At 33.4% G+C, this 22025-nt stretch overlaps 2 protein-coding genes across 2 annotated transcripts; one reads left to right on the top strand and one right to left on the bottom strand.

Moving 5' to 3' along the window:
* Positions 1–1400: 1400 nt before the first annotated feature.
* LOC139483488 (probable serine/threonine-protein kinase roco4) lies at positions 1401–6053 on the bottom strand. Its single transcript, XM_071267510.1, has 3 exons — positions 5502–6053; positions 2248–2354; positions 1401–1919 (listed from the first exon to the last, which is right to left on the bottom strand). The coding sequence occupies exons 1-3, from the start codon at positions 6037–6039 to the stop codon at positions 1401–1403; spliced, it is 1164 nt and encodes a 387-aa protein (XP_071123611.1). The 5' UTR covers positions 6040–6053.
* A 998-nt stretch (positions 6054–7051) lies between these two features.
* On the top strand, positions 7052–8698 carry LOC139483487 (uncharacterized). Its single transcript, XM_071267508.1, has 2 exons — positions 7052–7352; positions 8694–8698. The coding sequence occupies exons 1-2, from the start codon at positions 7052–7054 to the stop codon at positions 8696–8698; spliced, it is 306 nt and encodes a 101-aa protein (XP_071123609.1).
* Positions 8699–22025: the final 13327 nt, after the last annotated feature.

The raw sequence follows: 22025 nt of genomic DNA, 5'->3' as shown, positions 1-22025 counted from the left end.
CTAAACAGATCTACGAATTAGTACAACAGAACAGTGATAAAACGGGAGACAAAAATTTACTAAACAGATCTACGAATTAGTACAACAGAACAGTGTGTAAACGGGAGACAAAAATCTACTAAACAGATCTACGAATTAGTACAACAGAACTGTGTGAAAACGGGAGACAAAAATCTACTAAACAGATCTACGAATTAGTACAACAGGACAGTGTGAAAACGGGAGACAAAAATCTACTAAACAGATCTACAAATTAGTACAACAGAACAGTGTGAAAATGGGAGACAAAAATCTACTAAACAGATCTACGAATTAGTACAACAGAACAGTGTGAAAACGGGAGACAAAAATCTACAGATCTACGAATTAGTAGAACAGAACAGTGTGAAAACGGGATGCAAAAATCTAGTAAACAGATCTACGAATTAGTAAACATAACAGTGTGAAAACGGGAGACAAAAAATCTACTAAACAGATCTACGAAATAGTACAGCAGAACAGCGTAAAAGATTTCTAATTTGAATTTCGTTGATGTTCGGTAATTTAGTTATTTAACATTTTAGTTTATGAAAGTAATTTATCAATGATATTTGATTTACGTGTTCTGTTTAATTTACAAATTGTGTGGTTCATTTTATAAGAGAAATTGTATTTTCAAAAGACATTGATTTAAAAGTTAAGAGTCAACTTAGCCGGATATTTATTCTAAATCGGAGCCGACTAGTCATAGCTCATACCCTAAAATGTTGCGTACTTAGCAGAGACATAGCGAATATATCAATGTTCATGTATTTGGTTTGACTGTAGCGAAGGTACGAATCTATGTCCGCGCCACATATTACAATAAGACAAACAATTAATTAAGGTGATTCAATAGTGTGTAGATTTTTAACGTTCTGATCATGTTTGACCTTCTTATATTTTCCCTATCTACAGTATAATACTTCAAAATATTGACACCATTTACACATTTATTACTTATGATAAATATTTAGACATGGCAGCTTCTGTACATTGATTTACTGACAGGAATGGAAAAAAAAACCACCCACACACACTTTAGAAGAGATACCTCACTGACCATTTATTTAAAATTTGATTGCAACTGTTTGTATAGTTGCATAGAAGAACATCTTTGACGTCAAGTAGTGGCAATTGACATGTGAACGTGTTTTAATTTTCTTTTTTCCTTTTTCTGTGATTGTGGGAAAAAGTGTTAATTTCAGGCATTTCAGTCATAAAAAAACTTTCCTTGATTGGATGATTTCTGAGTCTGAGTACGATAATTGTTTTGAAAAGTTGTATAACTGTAAGTATTTATCTTTTATAGTTAATATGGAATTGTTTGGACATATATTTGGCGTCGGACGATATAAAGATTCAGAGATTATTGACATGTACTATGGGCATCGGGCAGTGTTTAATGACCACGGAGTATACATGTTGATATTATATAAGATAGTACCTGTAACAAACGATCTCATAACTTCGACCAGAAGTAGCGGACTTATGATCACATAACCTCTCAACTGTGGGGTATCAAAATTGATCATCTTTCCAAGTGAGTGCTGGAAGTGAAGGAAATCACTGAGCTCTTCCTTTGACAAGACGGACACCTTGCTGATGGCATTTAATTCTTCAACTTCCAACAATGACAATATTTGATTCCCGTTTGCTACCAGGTTAGCAATCTCAAGTTCAAGAGGAACAGAGGCATTGGGCATTGACTCTCCCCAACATGGATGTTGAAAGGTAAGATCTGTGATTGCTTTCTTTAGGACATTGATCTCTGGATCTGTGTTGTCTGTGGCATTGACAAATATTTTGTTGTTGATAACCAGATGCGCTCGTCCTTCGTGGTCTTTGAATAACTCTTCTACTCCGCTATATAACTCTGTACGCCGTGTTTCAATATCCTCCTTTAAAGAAAGTACATGAGAGTGATCAGATTTCATGGTGAAGAACAATCTATGCAATACTTAAGTTCATGTAAAAGGAATTTACCACTATACCATTAATCTTAAAAAAAGTTCTGAAGAACAATCATTGATGAGGACAGGAAAATTGACAGCAAGCCGTTTACTGATTATAACATAATTAATTCATTAAAGGGTCATAACTCATGATTGCCAAACTTATAAATATCTAATGGAATAACATTATATTGAGATTGATATAGATATAGTTGAACTATTTCATATAGTATTAGAAAAAAGGCCAATATATCAGATAACTTTGTTCCCTTACCTTTGGTACTCTGTCTTTATGAGTTGCAACAAATAAAATCTTAGGAATTCCTGTATATACTGCTTTACAATAAGTAAGGATACAGTTGACCCAGTGTTGTAAAAATACTGAAAATGAAACATATGAAAATTATGTGAAAATTTGCTTTCCCTGGTCATCTCTAACACAGACATATATTGTTTTTAGACGTGTCGTCCCTGAGGGTATCACAATTATTTCGATCTGAGCGTCACTGATGAGTCTTAACGAGTAAATGAAATACGTATCTGGCTTATTAAATTATAATCCTGGTACCTTTCATAACTATTTATGCTGTTTTCAGTTTGCCATATCAAGCATTAAGTTGATTAATCTAGCAAGTAGTTAGATTAACAATAAAAACATCGTTAATTGTTTCAATATGAATTTGAACCCAGCTTTATAAAAAACGCGAACATGTCTAAGGTCATCATCAATAAACAAGAGGCTGTCACAACGACAGCAAACCGGATGTATTAACATTTGTTTGTGTCCTGTCAATATAACAAGAACCATTACTGATGAATGGTGAAAGTGAAAATCGTCAATATCAAATTTGACCTCCATTTTGTCATCAGTATCAACATATTAAAATTTGAAATCTTAGATTGAATGGTTCATGAGTAAATGCAACAACGTGAATGGAAACGCCATTTTACAATCTTTGAAGAACCATAACTCCTGAACGGTAAAAGTCAAAATCGTCATTATTGAACTTGACCTCTATTTTGTCATCAGTAACAACATATACAAATTTTAAAAGCTTTGGTTGAATAGTTCATGAGAAAATGCACGGACACGACTGGAAACACCATTTTTCAATCTTTCAAGAACCATAACTCCTGAACGGTAAAAGTCAAAATCGTCATTATTGAACTTGACCTCTATTTTGTCATCAGTAACAACATATTAAAATTAGGGAAGCTTTGGTAGAACAGTTCATGCGTAAATGCACGGACACGACTGGAAACTCCATTTTTCAATCTCTCAAGAACCATAACTCCTGAACGGTAAAAGTCAAAATCATCATTATTGAACTTGACCTCCATTTTGTCATCAGTAACAACATATCAAAATTTGGGAAGCTTTGATAGAACAGTTCATGCGTAAATGCACGAACACGACTGGAAACTCCATTTTTCAATCTTTCAAGAACCATAACTCCTGAACGGTAAAAAATCGCCATTATTGAACTTGACCTTCATTTAGTTGTCAGTAACAACATATTAAAATTTTAAAAGCTTTGGTTGAACGGTTCATGAGTTAATGCACGGACAACATTTGATTGCCGCCCGACCGCCGTACACCCCCAATTCAATAACCGATATTTTTGTCACAAAAATCTGGTTAAAAACTGCATTGCAGAATTAAACCTGTTATTTTACCTTGATTCCGAGGTTTGTAACATACAGGTCTAAGATCATCACCAATTAAAGACTGCTTTGACTAAAAATCTGTTATTTTACCGTGATTCTGAGGTTTGTCAGGTACAGGTCTAAGGTCAACATCAATGAAAGACATATATCGTTATTCAGACGTTTCGTCTCCGAGGGTATCACCAGCCTAGTAGTCAACACTTTGGTGTTGACATGAATATCAATGATATGGTCATTTTTATAAATTTTCTGTAACAAAACTCTAAATGTTGCAAAAACAAAGAATTTTCTTATTCGTGGAATAGATTACCGTAGCCGTATTTGGCACATCTTTTTTGAATTTTGGGTCCTCAATGGTCTTCAACTTTCTACTTGTTGATCTTAGCGTCACTAATGAGTCTTATGTGGACGAAACAGGCGCCTGGCTTATTAAATTATAATCCTGGTACCTTTAATAACTATTTATTCTGTTTTCAGTTTACCATTTCAATCATTAAATATAAATAAATGAGAGAATGAAGAAATGACAGAATGACAACATGACAAAATAAGTGAATGATGGAGAAGGGTAAAGCTATATGGCCCAACAACTTTGTAACGGGTCATAAAAGGGACAAAGCAGTCAATTTCCAATGACCCTAATGATTATGATAAAAATACTATGGTGAAGAAATATTTCCAACATGTTATTTATACAAAAAGATTACAAGTGGTGCATTTTGATTAGTGCAATTATTTGTTTTTACTGTTTCATATATTATAACCTGACATTTTGACATTAAGAGGCAAAGTTTGTAGGTTTAGTTTATTTTTTAATGGCTGAGTAAAACAAATCCGGTAAATAGTCTAACTCATGAAAAGGAATGGGATTGTAGTTACAACGTAAAAGCCATATCCGATATCCTTTGTGAAACGGATATACCATAATGGTCAACCAACTCGTGATGGTATCCGTAAAATTCACATAGGGATGATTTTGACTTCACCATTTGGAACTCTATGTGTGATAGCTTCATTGCGAGTTTCAACCCTCTATCAAGAAAATCATGATAGGAAATGCAAGCACGGGAATGAAAAGTTCACAATTGGAAAGCTGAAATCATCTCTTTTGTCGGGTAAAGTTTTGTTTTCAATCGACCCTCATTGCCAATTTCTAGATGTAGGTCACAAGATAATATGCACAGTCATACCTTGGGCTTTTATGTTACCTAGTAGTGATAATAGTGAAAGTAGTAATAAAGTGTGTTCTAGGTTTATCACTTGATAGAAAAGTTTCCGTCAGCCAGCATGTTTTATCATTGATGTCCCTGGCCTACCCTTCATTATACCCCTGTATTTCGAGCATTAATTTAGAGCAATACAAAAATAGTTCATGTTTTAGGGGTTTGTAATTAGTCTTGAAAGTTTTATGTTTTTTATCAATGATTTTTCACTTGTCTCGTCGAACATTTTATATGATGATTCTACGTGTCCGACTCCATGTCCACTTGTCCCCAACAATCGAGAAAAAAAACTACTGTTTAGTAAAAAATGTGATTTTGATCATTAACATTGTCATTTACATGTTCTCGTTATGTAGTGCATCCAACTTTTTGGACTTTGGACTTTAAAAAAAAAGAATTATCCATCCATCTGGTCTTTACATGTTAAGTCGGTGAAAGATGTAAGATGGGTTTTAGAATGATTTTAAATTCAACAATACTGATAAATAATAGTCACTTTACTGAATGATATTTTCTGATTTATCTCAATAATGTCATATGCAAGTGTCTCAAATAGGACTATGGAAAGCCATTTATGCAGACGGAAGTAAAACTTCTGAATATGTCAATCATGTAATGAATACTTTGACTGTATTACCTGCTGGGGTTGGTATCATATGCTGCCCAGGAAAACACAATACATCAGGAACCTGTTCATGTAATCCTTTGCTTCCATCAAATACAACCAGAAACAAAGCTCTGTAAGTCATGAAGGTCTGGTGTGTTGTATAATAGACATACTGTCCACCAAAATCCCAGAAGATGAGTCTTCCAACTTTCATTTTGTATTTTCCACTTTTAAGGACTTTTTCCATTTGCTTTCTGATTTCATCTTTAGTCATCTTTGCTTTCATTTTCTGTTTCAGCTGATATCTTGATAGAGGTACAACGGAGGACGACTGAGGTGATAACGTCAGGGATGCTGAAGTTTGGTTGGAGATATTACTTGATGTGTTTGATGGTAGAGGCCATGAAATAGCTTGTGACTGCTGTTGAAGACCTGGATTATCCATGTCATCATATTTACTTCTAGAAGGACTAATATCTGATGCTTGTGGTTGGTCTAACTTTTTGTTTGGATTGGGTTCCTTTCCTTCTCTTGATGTCATTAATACCTTATTGTATACACCGTCCATTGCATTATGAGTTCCTGTATGAAAAAACCAACACCACTGTATAGAATTATAAGAAGATATAAATATATGATAATGCTTATATGATGTGCTAGCCAATTACACTGAGACACAAATGAAACTAAAAACAAGGGTACACATGCTAAAATGTTTTGACTGCTTCACTAACCACGATGGATGAATTGGTGTTGACAGTCTTGAAAATAAGGCTTACACCAAAAATCAATTCAAGACGCCCAACCCATGCAAAAACGTGTAACAAATCTCTGGCTTGTATGTACATAACTTATACATATTTCTGATACAAAAGTTATGATAAAAAAACCCAATCCCCTCCCATGTATTGGTAAAATACAGAAAAAAGAAGTAAAGAACTTTTGTAAGCACGCTCTCATACCGTTTTTTTGTCACTGGCAAACAGAATCTCATCAAATTCCATAGTTCAAAGACTGGTAACTTAAACAAAAGTAAGCTCATAATGTTTTTTGTGGATTTGTATATCTACATATTAAGTCCCCGTCAACTACAAAGTTTAATGAAATTCTGCTATGCGGTTTCAGAGGAGTTGTGGTGACAACCTGTTGCAGGAGTGTATTTAGGTCAAAATACTAAGTTAAAAGGGACTTATGTCTCAGAGAAAAAAAAATGTAGCCTAATTTGCTGTTGACATGGTTGGTTGATATGAATATCTACATAGTATTATATTACTATTATCTACAAAGTTTTATGAATTTATGTTTTGTGGTTTCAGATGAGTTGCGATGACAAGAACAGGAATGAAAGACAAACTGATGACCTAAAACGGGTAAAAAATTGAGACCTTTCTATCAGAGACAAATTGAAGTTCTATAAATAAAGGGGAAATGTGTCGATGGCACATGGAAGGTGACCCCGTTTCCATATAATGTTATAAATGAACATAACTCAAAAACGGTAGAAGTGACGCTACCCAAATTTGAAATTGATCAGCTTTGTAGTAATAAGTATTAATCAATAAAGGGCTGCGCTTTAGCGCATGATACGCCCGTTGTTTGAAATACGACGGGCGTATAAAAATGGCAAAAAAGACTACAATGACAATGAGGAGCAGCAAAAAGATAACAGGGAAAGCGAATATGGTGAAAGTGACTCTACTGAAAGTTATGATCTAAATGAGGAAGTAGGTGATGAAAGTAAGGATTTCATTGATGATGAAGATAAAGATTTCATTGATGATGGAGATGAGGATCTCATTGATGATGAGGATGAGGATTTCATTGATGATGAGGAGGCCTCTTCTGAGAATGAAAAAGAGGATTTTTCTGATGATGAGGACAGTGATTACAGTGACACTGATGATTAAACCTAGTTCAGCTTTTCAATATTTAGCATAAAAAACAAATATCATTAACATTGGCATATAACATAGAAGTCTTCAATGCAATATAAGGAAAGTGATATATGATTATGGGTTTTAGTAATTCTATGGCTGATTTCCAAATTTTATAGTAGTTTGAAAGAAGGTAATTTTCTTGGGGTATATTGCTCATAGTTAGATTCTGTTGAACACAGAAAGGAAATCATACTAAATTATACAAAGATGTATGCAAAAGTTGTTCAAATGGTGGATAATGATTATTACCTTTTTATTGTTTAGAATATTCACAAGATGATCATATTGATAAATGTTTAGGAGACTTGATTCCCTTATTTTTTTCATAAAATGACACCCTTTAACATTTAAGGAATATTTAGTCACATGTTATAGTTACGATACTGTTGTCAGGTCATTAAAGATTGCATATTTTGGCTTTAACATTGATTCACTGATAGGGTCTTTGCATCGGAACTAAACACATTTATTTCTAAAAAAACAGTTGTTGGCATGACACGGGTTATGTTCTTCTCGTATATTTTATGATAGTATGATACTAAACCCCTAACGGGAGGGATTGTACCTGATATTCATATGATGAAGACATAATCTTTCAATCAGTTTAATTGAGGTCTGGAGCTGGCATGTCAGTTAACTGCTAGTAGTCTGTTGTTATTTATGTATTATTGTCATTTTATTTATTTTCTTTTGTTACATCTTTTGACATCAGACTCGGACTTCTCTTGAACTGAATTTTAATGTACGTATTGTTATTCTTTTACTTTTCTACATTGGCTAGAGGTATAGGGGGAGGGTTGAGATCTCATAAACATGTTTAACCCCGCCGCAATTTTGCGCCTGTCCCAAGTCAGGAGCCTCTGGCCTTTGTTAGTCTTGTATGATTTTAATTTTTAGTTTCTTGTGTATAATTCGGAGTTTACTATGACGTCCATTATCACTGTACTATTATGCATATTTTAGGGGCCAGCTGAAGGACACCTACGGGAATTCTCGCTACATTGAAGACCCATTGGTTGCCTTCGGCTGTTGTTTGCTCTATGGTCGGGTGGTTGTCGCTTTGACATATTCACCATTTCCTTTCTCAATTTTAGGATTTTCATGTTGTCACTTGTTCACTTATTATGTGCTATTGTAGACTAGTTATGTTTTATAACATTTTTTATTGCGCTCAACCCTTCCACCGAAACCGAACTCTATAAAAAAAGCTGCAATGCTAGGAATATTTAGTCACATGTTAGGATTTTCATGTTGTCACTTGTTCACTTATTATGTGCTATTGTAGACTAGTTATGTTTTATAACATTTTTTATTGCGCTAAACCCTTCCACCGAAACCGAACTCTATAGAAAATCTGCAATGCTAAGGTATCATTTGTGATTTCAATTGCAACCAATTTTAACAAGAGTAAAACATCCTATATGCAAAAACAGTATTTGATTTTTATCCATAGCTTAGATAGTAAAAATGTTATCATAAAATGATATATGCCTCAGGGAACAGTTAGTATCTCAGGGACTGCTAATGTGCTTTCATCCTTGCAACCATTCAATAATAGTACAAACGTATGACATTCATGGAACCTATTTTTTACAAGAAATTTAATGTTTTAAATTGAACTAAAGATTTTACAAATTTTATGTTTTCATCAGATTTTATTAAGTATAATTTGTTACATCAATAGATATAAACAATTCACCAAAGTTTCATGGACATTGGTGAAAGCCTTTTTGAGTTATTGTCCGAAGTGTTAAAAATCCCCCTTTTTTTATGAATAAAGCCCCATAAATCCAAAACTTAAAATCTGAAATTTATAAAAATTGAAAGGGAGCTTACATCAATAGATATAAACAATTCACCAAAGTTTCATGGCCATTGGTGAAAGCCTTTTTGAGTTATTGTCCGAAGTGTTGAAAATCCCCCCTTTTTTATGAATAAAGCCCCATAAATCCAAAACTTAAAATCTGAAATTAAAAAAAAAACGAAAGGGAGTTTACGTCAATAGATATAAACAATTCACTTGAGTTTCATGGAAATTGGTGAAAGTGTTTTTGAGTTATTGTCCGAAGTGTGGACGACGGATGGACGGACGGACAACGGTATATCATAATACGTCCCGTCTAAAAGACGGGCGTATAAAAATTATTTATAGTTATTATTTGTAAAGGACATAACATTAGAATGGTATAAGTGACACACCTAAAATTCAAACTTGATCAGTATTTTAAGGTTATAAGCATTGTGCATAAGTTACGTAACATTTGGTTGAGGCAAACTAAGAGAATGGAAACAAAAAAATCAGGAATTTTTACATTTGTTTAGGGCATAAATGTAAAAAGCAAAAGAGTTGCCATCAACATTCAATCTTGATCTCCATGATCTGTGTTATGTGGTAATAAACATTGTGTGTAAGTTTCATAACATTTAAGTGAGGCAAACTAAATTAAAAGTACTTTAACTTATTTTGGATATACCTCTGAACTTCAAATAATCTACGGACGGACGAAAAGACGGACAACGCTTAATGCTCCCTCCAATGAGACAGGACAAAAACAAAACATTTTGTGTATTTCAACTCTTACCTGGATTTAAAAGAACCCATTTTCTTGTCTGGACATCAATACCACATCGACCTTCAAGGAGAGAAATTCCATCTGTAGGATGTCTTCCTTCGGGAATGACGTCCCCAACTAATAGCTTCACCAGAGTCGATTTTCCGACAGCGAACTGGCCAGTTACCATACAGCGCATGTCATACGATTCGTAGGTACCTTCACCCGTTAAACGATTAAGCTTTTTCCTCTTCATCATGTTGTTGTATTCTGAAAAAAAAAATGAATATTTTGTACTTAAATTATAGAAAAACTACCGGTGTCAGGGGAAAAGGGGATAACATAAATGGGGAATATGTCAATGGAACATAGACAATGACCTTGCTCATATTAAAGTTAACATATAAAGGAACATAACACAAGAATTAGAATGGTAAAAGTTACGCTTCCCAATTCTTACCTGATGTGAATTTCGGGGTAATAAGATTCATTACATTTGATTGAGGCAAACTATAGTTATAGAACTATATAACCAATTTCGGACGTACGCACGGACTGACGGACAAACACGATGGTAAAACTAAATGCCTCTCTACTACGTCGGGGTCATTAAAACGATATATTGCATTACAATGTACAAATACACAAAATGGGCAATACAACTGATCACATCAACATAAATCAATTATAAATAGAATATAGACAGGCATTACCTAAAAAGGTATAAGTTGTATTTGTGGTAATAAGTATTGTGTATAAGTTTCATATCATTTGTTTTAAACCATCTAAAGTTATAGAACGATATAACCAGTTTCGGACATACGTACGGACCGACCGACAAACAAGGGTGAAACTAAATGCCTCTCTACTACGTCAGGGTAATAAAACAAGAGGCTCTCAAGAGCCTGAATCGCTCACCTTAAATTGTTTGCTTAAATCTTCCATCAATGATTATTTTGGGTTTTCAATTTATATAAATGGTTCTTCGATTCTGTCATATCTTCTTCAAAAGCAAAAACAAGAGTGGACACACTGAAATGTCTCGTTTGTTTCGTGTTCATAATATAATTTATGATGAAAGTATAAAAAAAACATTGTGGCGCGCGCTGGACCTAAAATAAAATAAAAACTTTCCAAACTAAACATGAAACTTCCCCCGAATAATATAGACCCCTCACAGAAAGAAACAAACAAACCTGTTTTGCTTCAACTCCTTTAGTTTTTGAGATTTTTAAAGCCCAACACTGTATATATTATCCCTATGTTCTCCTTAGCCATGGCGGCCATTTAAAAAAAAAAATAGATATATACTAAACACAATATGGATCCTTTAGCCTTAGTTTAGCTCAAATTGGTTTATTAGTTTCAGAGGAGAATATTTTAAAAGTTAAACAACATGATGAACTAGTTGTGTAAAGTTGAGTTAAAAGGCCAATATTCTAAGGGATCAAAAGCCAAATTGGCTATTATGCTTTGCTAATTGTTGAAGGCTGTACAGTAACCTATAGTTGTTAATTTCTGTGTCAGCCATATTCACACCTGTCAAATTTGCTATAAAAGCTTTAGTTTTTGAGATATAAGCCCAAAACTGCATTTTACCCCTAAGCTCTATTTTTAGCTATGGCAACCATATTTTTTGACAAAACAGAAAATAAAACACAAACTTTATTCTAGACACCTTAATGATAATTCAGCTTAAGTTTGTTGGAAATTGGTTCAGTAGTTTCAGAGGAGAAGATTTTTTAAAGTTAGCAAATATGATGAACAAATTGTGTAAAATTGTCATTAAAGGACAATAACTCATTAAGGGGTCAATTGACAATTTTGGTCATGTTGACTTATTTGTAAATCTTACTTTGCTGAACATTTTTGATGTTTACAGTTTCTCTGTATCTATAATAATATTCAAGATAATGACCAAAAACTGCAAAATTTCCTTAAAATTACCAATTAAGTGGCAGCAACCCAACAATGGGTTGTTTGATTCTTCTGAAAATTTCAGGGATGATAGATCTTGACCTATTGAGCATTTTTATCCCCATGTCAGATTTGCTCTAAATGCTTTACTTTTTGAGATATAAGCCAAAAACTGCATTTTACACCTATGTTCTATTTTTAGCCATGGCGGCCATGTTTTTTTATGAAATGGGAATTAAAACACAAAATTTATTCTAGATACCCTAGGAATCAATCAAATGAAGTTTGGTTTGAATTGGTTCAGTAGTTTCAGAGGAGAAGATCTTTGAAATAGTTTACGACGACGACGGACGATGACGGACGACGACGGACGACGACGGACGACGACGGACGACGACGGACGCCAAGTGATGGCAAAAGCTCACCTTTCCTTTTAGGAAAGGTGAGCTAAAAACATATATTGCATTTCAATGTATAAGTACGTAAATGGACAATACAACTGATCACATGATGATATGTGGATGTTAAGAGTCCGACTATCCTGTCTGGATATCGCGGACTGTAGCAACCTATTCTATAGACTGTCTGTCTTTTTGCCTTAATTTTACTCCGACTTCGTTGGTGTTGCTGGTACGGAGTATCAGGTCGTGCTGCTTGTATGGCTGATTGTATTGCCTCTTTGGATTCTTCTGTGATGACGGACATACGCACACCACCACAACTGATCACATAAACTTAAATCAATTATAAATAGAATATTGACAGGCATTTCATACAAAGGTATAAGTTGTCAAATTCCTGTTATCAAATTTGATTTATAACATTATCAAACGTTTATCAAAATTGCAAAAATAAATAATGCATGGACTCGATCATTACACTTTACCAGCATTGTACCCATATTTTAAACTATATGTCTTAAAATTATCTAACGAAAAAACCATAAGAAGAATATAAATAAAGACAACAGTAGTATATCGCTGTTCAAAGTCATAAATCGGTTGAGCGAAAACAAATCCAGGTTACAAAGTAAAACCGAGGGAGGCTTATCAAGTGCAACAATAAACAAACGCCAACAAACATAGAAACGAACAACTTCCATATTCCAGACTTGGTACAATACATTAAAAAAACATTGGTGGGTTGAAAGTAACTGTTTATTTGTTTACATCTCTCAATTTGAATAATAAAATGTATAAAACAATTATGTAGTCAATGCTTCTTTTGATATCATAATAAATTCATCATCTTTAAAAAGAAACAACTTCATGTATTTTAAGATAAATAACTCATTTGATCGATCAATGTTTCTTTTTTCATTTACGTTGCTAATTTCCACATAAAGAAAATCATATGTCTTCACCATTGCAGATCAAGCCAAGAAAAATAAAATAACCTTTGTGAGCATGCTCACTCACTCCATACCCCTTAATTGTCTGTGAACACAAAATCCCACATGATTACGTGGTAAAACGTTGCAATTTTCCACAGAAATTAATATTTCCAAAGGGTATTTCTCTATAAAAAATAATTGATCGGTACTGCTACTAAAACCAATAGTATAAGTTTCTTACTAATCTGGCAAGAATTGTACACAAGAGAGTGCTGACGATGCAATTATCCATATAATCGATATTTTTAAGGGGCAGAACTCTTTCATAAATAAGTGAACGACCCTGTTTTTTTTCGAATTCTTTAAAGTCATGGCGGCTAGAAATCAATCATATGAGTTTCATACGAATCTGACAGGAACTGTTCACGTGAGAGAACTAACGATGCAATTTTCAATATAATTAATGTATCAAAGGGGCATATCTATTTTTAATTACAGATAATTGATCGGTACTGTATTTTTTCGAATTCTTCCAAGACATTTGTTTAGGGGCCAGCTGAAGGACGCCTCCGGTTTGGGAATTTTTCGCTGCATAGAAGACCTGTTGGTGACCTTCTGCTGTTGTCTGCTTTATGGTCGGGTTGTTGTCTCTTTGACACATTCCCCATTTCCATTCTCAATTTTATTGCTGATATAAACCATTGATATGTTCATAAAAATTTGGCAAGAACAGTATACGTGACAGGGGGACAGACTGACATAACGTGGGACAGAATTTGATTGTAGATATGCACATCTACATAAAGTAATTATTATCTACAGTTTATGCAATTCCGCTATGCGGTTTCAAAGAAGCCTACTTTCAAGGGGTTTAACTCCTACAAATAAAATGCTTTGCTGAGCGAGGCCTGATACGACCGCAGAGGTCGGACATTGAACAGTTAGGGCAAATGTTAATACAACATTTAAGCTCGATACTGTCGGAGGATTATGATCAAATTTCTATTTTTACCTATTGTGTCTGTTCAAGCATCGTTGTCAATATAGATTTAATGCGACTGACAAACAAGTGAGCAGTTTAGCTAGCTATAAAACCAGGTTCAATCCATCATTTTCTGACAAAAGTCAGGAATATGACCCAAAAAACAATTGCTCTCAATTTATTGTCAATTTGCACACCTATCATGTTATCCTTATTATTTACAAAATAATTTATAATGACTGATTTCAGAAGAGGTGTGCGGCAAAATTCTGCAGTAGATTCTGACTTTAAAAATTAAAAATTCAAAGAGGAATAACTATTTGAAAAGCATTGAATCGTATTTTGCTATTGTTATGCACATGAACATTATTATCTACAAAGTTTCATAGAATTATTATAATTAAAATTATGTTGTTTAGTTCAAATTTTTAAGAGGATCGTCGCTGAAAAACTACAAAAAACATTGAATAATAGTTTCCTGTCAATAAGCACATCTAGAAAGTATGTCCGTATTTTCGAAAACGTTTGATGAAATTCTTATAAAATTAAGAATGGAAATAGGAAATGTGTCAAAGAGACAACAACCCGACCAAAGAGCAGATAACATCCGAAGGCCAACAATGGGTCTTCAATGCAGCGAGAAAACCCCGCTACCAGAGGCGTGGATCGGATGGCCCCTACACAAAACATGTATAATAGTTCAGTGATAACGGACGTCATACTAAACTTCGAAATATATAAAAGAAACTAAAATTATTAACTAGAGGCTCTAAAGAGCCTGTGTCGCTCACCTTGGTATATGTGAATATTAAACAAAGGACGCAGATAAGATTCAGGACAAAATTGTGTTTTGATGATGGTGATGTGTTTGTACACCTTACTTTACTGAACATTCTTGCTGCTTACAATTATCTCTATCTATAATGAACTTGGCCAAGTAGTTTCAGTGGAAAATGTAAGTAAAAATTTACAAATTTTATGAAAATTTTAAAAAATTGACTATAAAGGACAATAACTCGTTAGGGGGTCAATTGACCATTTCAGTCATGTTGACTTATTTGTAAATCTTACTTTTCTGAACAGTATTGCTGTTTACAGGTTATCTCTATCTATAATAGTATTCAAGATAATAACCAAAAACAGCAAAATTTCCTTAAAATTACCAATTCAGGGGCAGCAACCTAACAACCAGTTGTCCAATTCATCTGAAAAGTTTAGAGCAGATAGATCTGGACTAGATAAACAATTTCTCCAACTGTCAGATTTGCTCTAAATGCTTTTGTTTTTAAGGTATAAGCCCAAAACTGCATTTTACCCCTATGTTCTATGTTTAGCCATGGCGGTCATCTTGGTTGGATGGCCGGGTCACGGGACACAACTTTTAAACTAAATACCATAATTATGATTTTGGCCATATTTGGTTAAATTTGGCACAGTAGTTTCAGAGGAAAAGATATTTGTAAAAGATAACTAAGATTTACGAAAAATGGTTAAAAAATGATTATAAAGGGCAATAACTCCTAAAGGGGTCAACTGACCATTTCGATTATTTGACTTATTTGTAAATCTTACTTTGCTGAATATTATTGCTGTTTACAGTTTATCTCTATCTATAATAATATTCAAGATAATAACCAAAAACAGCAAAATTTCCATAAAATTACCAATTCAGGGGCAGCAACCCAACAACGGGTTGTCCGATTCATCTGAAAATTTCAGGGCAGATAGATCTTGACCTGATAAACAATTTAACCCCCATGTCAGATTTGCTCTAAATGCTTTGGTATTTCAGTTATAAGCCAAAAACTGCATTTTACCCCTATGTTCTATATTTAGTAGCATACAAGACTAACAAAGGCCAGGCGCCCTTACTTGAATCTTAAGTATGGTTAAGAGTAGTGATAATACATTGTTGCAGCAGTATATGGTGGCCACATTGTTTTGTCAAAGGGTCATATCTTCTTAAAACAAGTTAAATCATTATTCTGGTCGAAATGCACATCTACATAGTATGATCTTCTTATAAACAAAGTTTGATGAAATTCTGTTGTGCAGTTTCAGAAGCGTTGCGAAGACAAGAATAGGACTGACAGACGGGTCAAAAACATTATATCCTATCGCAAATTAGTTCTTATCATTATGAATTAAAATAGATTTATTACAATAATTTACTTGGTTATTCGATTTTGATAAATACCCATAGTAAATACATATTACTGACAGTTTTCCGATTTATTGTTAGTCCTCCATCAACAACAAATCACTACCATGATATAGCTTGGTGTGCTGAAAGTGATGTTAAATACCAACATCAATCAATCAACAAGGTACTGCTATATGAAAATAAGGGAATGTGGCAGTCAGTTTTATCAAATGAATTGTACTACATATGTCATTTCGGGGATTTTGATAGCTTACTATGCGATATTTGTTTTGTTCATTGTTAAAGGCTGTACGGTGACAATTGTTGTTAATATCTACGTCATATTGTCTCTGATGGAGATTATAGGATAATGTTTGAGTTTTCCAAAGCATGTGTGTCGACTAGTCTCTCTTTCAAAACTAAATGAAGAACGAATTTGATACAAAAATTAATAGTAAGTTTTCAGAAATCCAAGTATATATAAAAGAAATAATAAATAATATGCAGATATTAAATCAATCAAGGCATCTGGTCCTGATGTGATCTGTTATAAGATTTTAAAGCTGTGTCCAGAAAAGAGGGACGAAAGATACCAAAGGGACAGTCAAACTCATAAATTTAAAATAAACTGACAACGCCATGGCTAAAAACGAAAAGACAAACAGACAAACAATAGTACATATGACACAACATAGAACACTAAAGATAAACAACATGAACAACACGAACCCCACACTAAGGGTGATCTCCGGTGCTCCGGAAGGGTAAGCAGATCCTGCTCCACATGTTGCACCTGTCGTGTTGCTCATGTGATAACAAATCTGGTAAATAGTCTTATTCGGTAGGTCACATTCATGAAAGGGAAGGGGATTGTCGTTACGACGTAAGGGACATATCCGATATCATTTGTGAAACGGTTATTCCATAACGGTTAACCAACTGGTGATGGCGTCCGTAAAATTTACGAAGGGATGATTTCAACTTCAACATTTGGAACTTATACAATCATTTAAAAGGTAGTAAATTAATTTATGAGTATCAATCAGGCTTTCTCCCTAAAAATTCAACTGCCTATCAACTCTTAGAAATATATAGGGGCATATTAAACTCCTTGGAAAAAAGATATAAATTGTTTTGTATTCTATGACTTCTCTAAAGCTTTCAACAAAGTTTGGCATAGGGGCCTTATATGTAAAATGAAAGCTTATGGTATTGAGGGAAACGTATTGAATTGGTCTCAGAAATATCTACACGACAGAAAACAGAGAGTATTATTACATAACTCTTCTTCTTCCTTCTGTAATGTTTCAGCTGGTGTTCCCCAGGGATCAGTTCTTGGCCGACTTCTCTTTGTATTATATATTAATGATATTGCTGATAAGCTTATTTCACTGTGTCGGCTGTTTGCTGACGACACATAATTCAATTATTCTGGTATCGGAGAACAGATTAAATCTGTTATCGTTCGCGACCTGAAAGAGCTGGATGTTTGGTCTTCTTAATGGCAAATGTCATTTAATTCAGATAAAACCCAAATTATGATTTTTTTTCAAATATTGAGACTCTAGACCTTAGCTTTTCCTTAAATAGTAAAAATATACCTTTAAGTACATCTTGGAGTTAATTTCAGTAGTGACGCAAAATGGAACAATCATAATTATTGAAAGTATACTTACAAGTGTAAGGAAACACTTTAATGTTTGAAACTCAAATACCGATTATATCGAAACAATTTAGAAAAACTGTACTTAGTTTGTATGAACTTGATCCAAAAATTCGCAATGTGGACTCCATTTTGTAAAGGAGTAGGTTCAGTTAGACCCCTTTTTGGCCTCAATATATAGCAGTTTTAGAAAATTGTGAAAAATTAATCTTAAGCTATATTTTGGAAATTTAATGCTTCTGCTACATAAATATGAGCTGTTTTTGACAATACAATGCACAAATATCGCGTTCTTACATCATAACGTCATGCTCAATTACTGATATCTTCAAAATTTTAGCATTTTGGTTAATTTTTAGACGGTTTCCGTCCAAAAATGAAAGTGGCAGCATTCGTGTTAATTCATAAGATTAAGTTGTATTTGATGATAATACAAAACATATATAAAGGTTATGGATGAGCACGGATGCGGCCACTTTCATTTTTGACAAAAATCATCTGAAAAGTGACGTTTTTTGGCATATTTGATAGAGTTTTCATATTTAAGCTTGAATTAGAGCGTTTTTGATAACTAAATCAGTTAAAATCTTTCACATAAACTAATCGAATCAATAGAAATAGACACTTAAGTGTTTAAAAAGTGTCCAGCAACTTGTATTAGATGAACCTGAAATTTGAGGCCTTACCGGACCTACTCCTTTAAGAAAGAATTAATAAATGATAGTCTTTTATGTAAAATTGAAACGTTTTATTTGTACGGCCCAAGAAAATTTATTATTATCTTAACGCAATTGCGATGTTCCGATTCATCCTTAAACAATGACCTATTTAGAGCTAATATTATAAATATTCCTGCTTGCCATTGTGGGTCCGATATTGAGAATGTCAACCATTACTTCTTCGTTTGTCCAAAATACAAATTATGTAGAAAGATCTTATTCAATAACTTTAACTAGCTATCTGAAAACTTTGTTTTGGATACAAAACTATTAATTTGTGGACACTTGGAACTGGCTACAAAAACTAATAATCATTATTCAATTCATTAAATTCTTTTATAACAAAGACTGTTTTCATTGTTACATTTCGACCTCAGAATAGAACCTCTGAAAGGAACTAGCATACAGTGGTTGCTTCTTATTTATCATAATGTAATGTTATCATTCGGACTCGACTGAGGGATGGGAGAGATATAATATATTTCTTAAACAAGAAAAAAATGCACAACATAGACCACTAGTTTCATTAAGAATACATGTCAGTCTATCTACACAAAGAAATGAGGTAAAAGCATGCATCGTAAATAAATATATGATCTTCTATTCCAAACAGTCATTCAGGTTCACGATTGCATTTTTTTTAAAGCAACTTGCACTATAATTTTTGTCACAAATACAGATAAGAAGCTTCACCATGCGAGCATGCTTCACTCTTATTGTGCGTATTATAATTGTTTCAAAATTAAATACGAATATTTAAACAGCGTTTCATCAGAAGCACACAAAATGGCTCTGTCGAAAAACTGCATAACAATACTCTTAGGCATAAAATAGTTATCAAAGGTACCAGGATTATAAGTATTGCAAAAATATGACTGTAAAAAGTCTAAAATAACAACTAGAAAATACAAAAATCAAAGAGTCTACATCCACTATTCTTACCAGCGTAAATGTTGTAGTCATATGACCCAAGCATACAACATTTAAAAAAAGTGCCTTTTATGTATATATATATATATATATATATAATAATCAAAGTCACAAAACTTTCGCATGACGTGTTTTAATTAAACATTGTTTTATGGTCACTCATTTCAACAATTATACAAAGTTTACAATAAATTAATTAAAACAAACTCAAGCTTTGGTTCAACATGGGATACATTTATTTAAATCTGACAAATTAAATTTTGTTTATCATGTTCATGGAAAAACGAATTAGAAAATAAGAAGAAATCGAAGAGAAGCTGCCATTTATCAATCCCAAAAATAATATAAAGTTTTGAAAAGATCAATCCAACCATATTGGAGAATCTTTTTATTTTTTATACTTCAATTTCAAAGGTTTGCAGAAAGTTGTGTACTTTATATGCGACGTCATCAGGCATGGTTGCATTTTTCATGACGTCGCAATAGGAGATTTAGAAGAAATCAAGTAAATTTGACGTCATAATTAAATGTTGACCAATCATTTGCAAAGAATGGTGATTTAACTAGCGAGGAGAACATTTTTTTTCACAATCGATCGGGAAATGAGAAAACAGTGAAAAAAATAGAGAAAGTCCTGTAAATCTGAAACCTCAAATCCATCAAATTTTAAATTGTAAGGAGCTTTCTTTTGTCTGTCACAATGGTGTGTTAAAATAACATGATGATTGATAAAACCAAATTTGATTTTATCATATGAAGTATTTATTGACAGATGGATTGAGACAAACGAACAAACAATGCTGTACCATAATTTGTCTTCGAGGTTAATATAAATATGGGCAAACAATTGCCATTAAAGGGTATTAACTCCTATAAGGAAAGATCTGACGGTTTGTTCTATGTTGACTTAAAATAAAAGATAGTAAAGCTAATAATGTTTTACTATTTCAAGTTCTTTTATATCTATCATAGTTTACATGGTAATAAAACGGTGTAGCATCACTTATTACCCCGAAAACTGAAAAATAAACAATAAATGCCAAGTCAGCTTCAGTCAAATTCTTCTTACACTTATTCATCATAAGGTAGCTACTATTAAGGGCTGATTTTTGTAAAAGTTAACAGTTAAAGATGAAGGACGCGAAGTGATGAGAGAATCTCCCTTAGCCTTTCAGTCATGTTAGTTAACAATGTTTACAGGAAAGTGCTTAGGTTGCATGAACTATATAACGTATTGTTTTCATTTTTACAGCACTGGGTCGATACCTCTTCAGTTGGACTATCAGTCCCCGTGGCAAGGGTATCATTTGGTCAGGAGTCAGTATTCCGGTACTGACAAGATTTATAACATACTTTCTAAAATGTTCTGTTTATAAATTTTGAGATTGTAAGAAACTAAAAAACTCCCTCAGGCAAAGTTGACCTCAGATGGATTTCGCTATTTTTAGGTCCTTTCTTACAAGTTATATAGCTCTTCAAAAGATTTCCAATATAATTATCTGAGTGTTCCTGATGAAGGTAAATCCATAAAAAACGTTTATGACGCATGACATTTATATATAATGTGTTGTTTTCGTTTTCTAAAGCACTTTTGGTGGACTATAAGTCCCCGAGAATATTATTAGGCCAGTAGTCAGTACTTCACTTCAGCACTGTTATGATTATAACAAACCTTCCTAAAATTGTCCGATAATAATTTTTGAAATTGTTAGAAACTTTAGTTTCAACTCCCTTAAGCAGAGTTGACCTTAAATGGATTTGGCTATTTTTAAAGTCCTATTATGATAATATACCTTGGATTTAAAATTCTGCTATGAGCATTCCTGTGGAAGGTTTATCCAGAAAATTGCTTTTGACACATGAAATGTATAGCGTGTTGTTTACATTTTTTACAATAGATATTTAACAGCTCTTAATTGTACATAGCTTTAGCAAATGGTCTTTAAAGTAGGACAACTGTATAGGTTTCTTATAACTTCAATCTTTTGTGTGATTTAAATAATGAAACTTTCTTAAAATTGATAAAAGATCAATTAAATTGATGGAAACATTCAAAGCATATCAAGTTAACTTAGCCCTTGAGATTTTATTTCCTGATGCAGGAGAACCTTATTTCCAAGTTTCATATCATTCTATTTAGTTTTACCATGTTACACATAATTAAAGAATTAATAACAAGAATGTGTCCCCAGCACACGAATGCCCCACTCGCACTATCATTTTCTATGTTCAGTGGACCGTGAAATTGGGGTAAACCCTCTAATTTGGCATTAAAATGTAAAAGATCATATCATAGGGAACATGTATACTAAGTTTGAAGTCGATTGGACTTCAACTTCATCAAAAACTACCTCGACCAAAAACTTTAACCTGAAGCG

The sequence above is a fragment of the Mytilus edulis genome, chromosome 7 (assembly GCF_963676685.1).
Source record: "Mytilus edulis chromosome 7, xbMytEdul2.2, whole genome shotgun sequence".
NCBI lineage: Eukaryota > Metazoa > Mollusca > Bivalvia > Mytilida > Mytilidae > Mytilus > Mytilus edulis.
The sequence above is the reverse complement of the archived record's forward strand: the minus strand, read 5'-3'. Positions and strand labels throughout refer to the sequence as shown.